The 3,388-nt window shown below is 42.6% G+C and overlaps 1 protein-coding gene across 1 annotated transcript; it reads left to right on the top strand.

The window, feature by feature from the left end:
- The first annotated feature begins 2,219 nt into the window (after nt 1-2,219).
- LOC122104809 (olfactory receptor 5B12-like) lies at nt 2,220-3,182 on the top strand. Its single transcript, XM_042675735.1, has one exon. The coding sequence runs from the start codon at nt 2,220-2,222 to the stop codon at nt 3,180-3,182; it is 963 nt and encodes a 320-aa protein (XP_042531669.1).
- Nucleotides 3,183-3,388: the final 206 nt, after the last annotated feature.

Raw genomic sequence — 3,388 nt, forward strand, 5'->3', positions numbered from 1 at the left:
ACCTTAATTAGACCTAATTTTTCGATCTCTCTTCCTCATCATCCTTCTCCCCCTTCCAAAACAATCCCTAAGAGAGCTTCACTGTTGAATATTCACACATGTACATAGAGTGTTTTGATGCTATTCACTCTCACCCTCTCTATTTGCCCTGTCCCTCCTTCCCATTAGCACCCACATCCTGGAGTGGATGCTTTACATTCCTGCCATTTTTTAAGTAAAATATTAATTGTTTGAGGGAATGCTAACTACTCAAAGGAGTTCCACCATGGTATTGCACAGTGCAATGCATGTGCTATATTTTAATCAGATTCATCTCCTTGCTTGTCCTGACTTTCCTCATCCCTCCACCCCTCCCTCCCATGAATTTACTCTTGCCCTCTTCACTTACAGATGCAAGATATTTCAGTACTGCTCACCTCTAACATTCTTTTCCTCCCCACAAGCTGCCCAATCAATTCCACAATCTCGAGTATGTATAAGGGAATGTGTGTGTGCCCTGTGTGTGTGTGTGTGAGGTGTATGTATATGTGTGAGTGTATGATGCTGTGTGTGTTTATGTACATGCTTGTATTTAGGCCTGGCATGCACATATGAACTTTGCCTTTTTGACAAAGTTCGCTTACTAGGCTTCACATGATAATCTCCAGTTCTACCCATTTTCCTGCTAAAGACACAATTCATTCTTCTTATGGGTGAATTTAAGAATATGAAAATATGGATGTTTAATATTGCTGAAAGAATGTACCTAAGTAGACATGAGGAAATGAAGCAGCCTATGAAAATTAAAGAGTCTAAATGCGAGATGTAATTAGCACATTTTGGCTTTCACAGTTTTATGTTCATTACCACATAAGGGAGGATAGCTGGTAAGGAGGAGGAAAAGGGATTTTCTTTTTCCATAATATTTTATTTATTTCTAAAACTAAGTACACTGGAAAGATTACTTCTACTTATCCATCACGAACATGATGAAAAAATGTTGGTGTCACCTGCCTTTTGGCCATGTAGGTTTTTAAAAATTATTTAAAATTATCCATTTTAGGATTTTAACCACATTTTTCTAGTCTTGCCCAGTGTCATTCTATGTTTAATTTTTTATTGCTGTCTCTAAGTAGTTATACAAAGGGCGTGTCATTGAACAAAGCAGTATATAATACAATGCATCTTGATCTATGTCACACCCTTCAACAATCTCATCCCCCTTGGACTCACCCCATCCTAGACATTTCTTAACTTTGTGGTATACACAGTGAATGCTTGTCTATCTTTAAAGCAAATGCTACGCCATCTCAGTCCTTGAATATGAACATTTTTTAGACAAGAAGAAATGAATATTGTTCCCAATTGCAGATTCAGCTGTCACCTGAGCCATACTGGAGGTAAGTGCACCCAGATTGCTCATTCAGTACTGCTCAGTTGAAGGCAGTCTCTAGTCCAGGGAACAATAAGATAATACTTTTTTATTTCCCTGTTCTCCCTACCAAAAATCTGAAGACCTGGATGTTGATATGAAACAGAACACAGCCCCTCTGCAAAATAAAGTTTGCAACAAGAAAAGAAAAGAGCTAAAGCTTTGATTCAAACATTTGAGTAAAGTCTTCCTTTATGTTTTGGGATACTGAACAAATTCATGTCATCAAGAAGAATGTCTCCTATATGTCATGAAGTTTCTGACAGCAGCATCCCATTAAGGACCTTCATACAATAGAGGGAGAATCCTGAGTGTCCTAGAGCTAGAATCATTGAATGCCTACAGCTAGAATGGTGAAGGTCTGTCACAGGTGGGCAATGCTTGGGACAAGATTTGTCACCACCATTTACAAAAGTGTCACCACACTTTCCTGCACTGTGCTTTCTGCTCCTTAGCTCTCTATGCATATGTTATACCTGGTTGCTTGTATGCTATTGCAAAGATTGGAAAAGAATGCTGTGTGATTTCATGTAATAGAGATTAGCATATATCAGGCCAACTGAACTGAGCCCCAGAGTCATACTATGCCTGGCATGTAGCAGCTGTGGGCAGCAAAGATGCTCCAGTGACCATGTGTACCACTTCCAGGTGCAGGACCTCACTCAAGCTACGCCACCCACAACACCCAGGCCAGCTCCTTCCACAGACTCCCGCACAGGGCAGGAAGCTGACACCAGAGCAAGAGACATTGACCACAGCTCCTGGTGCTGTTCAAGCAGCCTGTCCTGGTAATTCCCAAAGGACTGTGATGGAGAACATCTCAGAGGTGACTAGCTTCATTCTTGTGGGCTTAACAGATGCCCTAGAGCTGCAGGTCCCTTTATTTATCATCTTCACCCTCATTTACTTCATCACTCTGGCTGGCAACCTCGGGATGATCGCGCTGATTCTGTTGGACTCTCGCCTCCACACCCCCATGTACTTTTTCCTCAGCAACCTCTCCCTGGTGGACTGTGTGTATGCCTCGGCCGTCACTCCCAAGGTGATGGAAGGGTTTCTCACCAGGGAGAAGATCATCTCCTACAATGCCTGTGCCACCCAGATGTTCTTCTTTGTAGCCTTTGCCATTATTGAATGTTTCCTCCTGGCCTCGATGGCCTTTGACCGCCACGCAGCCGTGTGTAAACCCCTGCACTACAGCAGCACCATGACCAGCTCCGTGTGTGTCCTCCTTGTGACCCTTTCCTACGTCAATGGGCTCTTGCAGTCCTCCACCCACGTGGCCCTCACTTTCCGCCTCTCTTTCTGTCGTTCCAACGTGATCCATCACTTTTTCTGTGACATTCCCTCCCTGCTGGTTCTTTCTTGCTCCGATATCCACACAAATGAGCTTGTGCTCTTTGTGCTGGCGGCATTCAATGTCCTTTTCTCTCTTGCGGTCATCTTGAGCTCTTACCTGCTTATTTTTGTTGCCATCTTGAGGATGCATTCAGCTGAGGGAAAGAAGAAAGCTTTATCCACCTGCGCATCCCACCTCACCACTGTGTCCATCTTCTATGGGACAATCATCTTCATGTACCTGCAACCAGGCTCCAGTCATTCCATGGACACGGACAAAATTGCTTCTGTGTTCTACACAATGGTCATCCCCATGCTGAACCCCCTGGTCTACAGCCTGAGGAACAAGGAGGTCAAGAATGCATTCAAGAAGGCCGTTGTAAAAGCAAGGTCTTCATTAGGCATAGTCAATGTATTGCAAATGATTTGCTAACCATGACACTTTCTGTTCTATCTTCACTGTCTAAGAACAATTATAGTAATTACAATTTTTTCTTATCCTTAATTTCTGTGTACAGTTCTTTCACATACATTGCCCATTCTCTTCCTGCTTCATAACTATGTCCTTAATTAGAAAAGCTTATTATTATTATCATTAATTATTGACAATAGTGAGACTTGAGGCTTGACAGTACTCAG

Source organism: Dipodomys spectabilis, unplaced genomic scaffold (assembly GCF_019054845.1).
Source record: "Dipodomys spectabilis isolate Male_0828 unplaced genomic scaffold, ASM1905484v1 ptg000030l, whole genome shotgun sequence".
NCBI classification, from domain to species: domain Eukaryota; kingdom Metazoa; phylum Chordata; class Mammalia; order Rodentia; family Heteromyidae; genus Dipodomys; species Dipodomys spectabilis.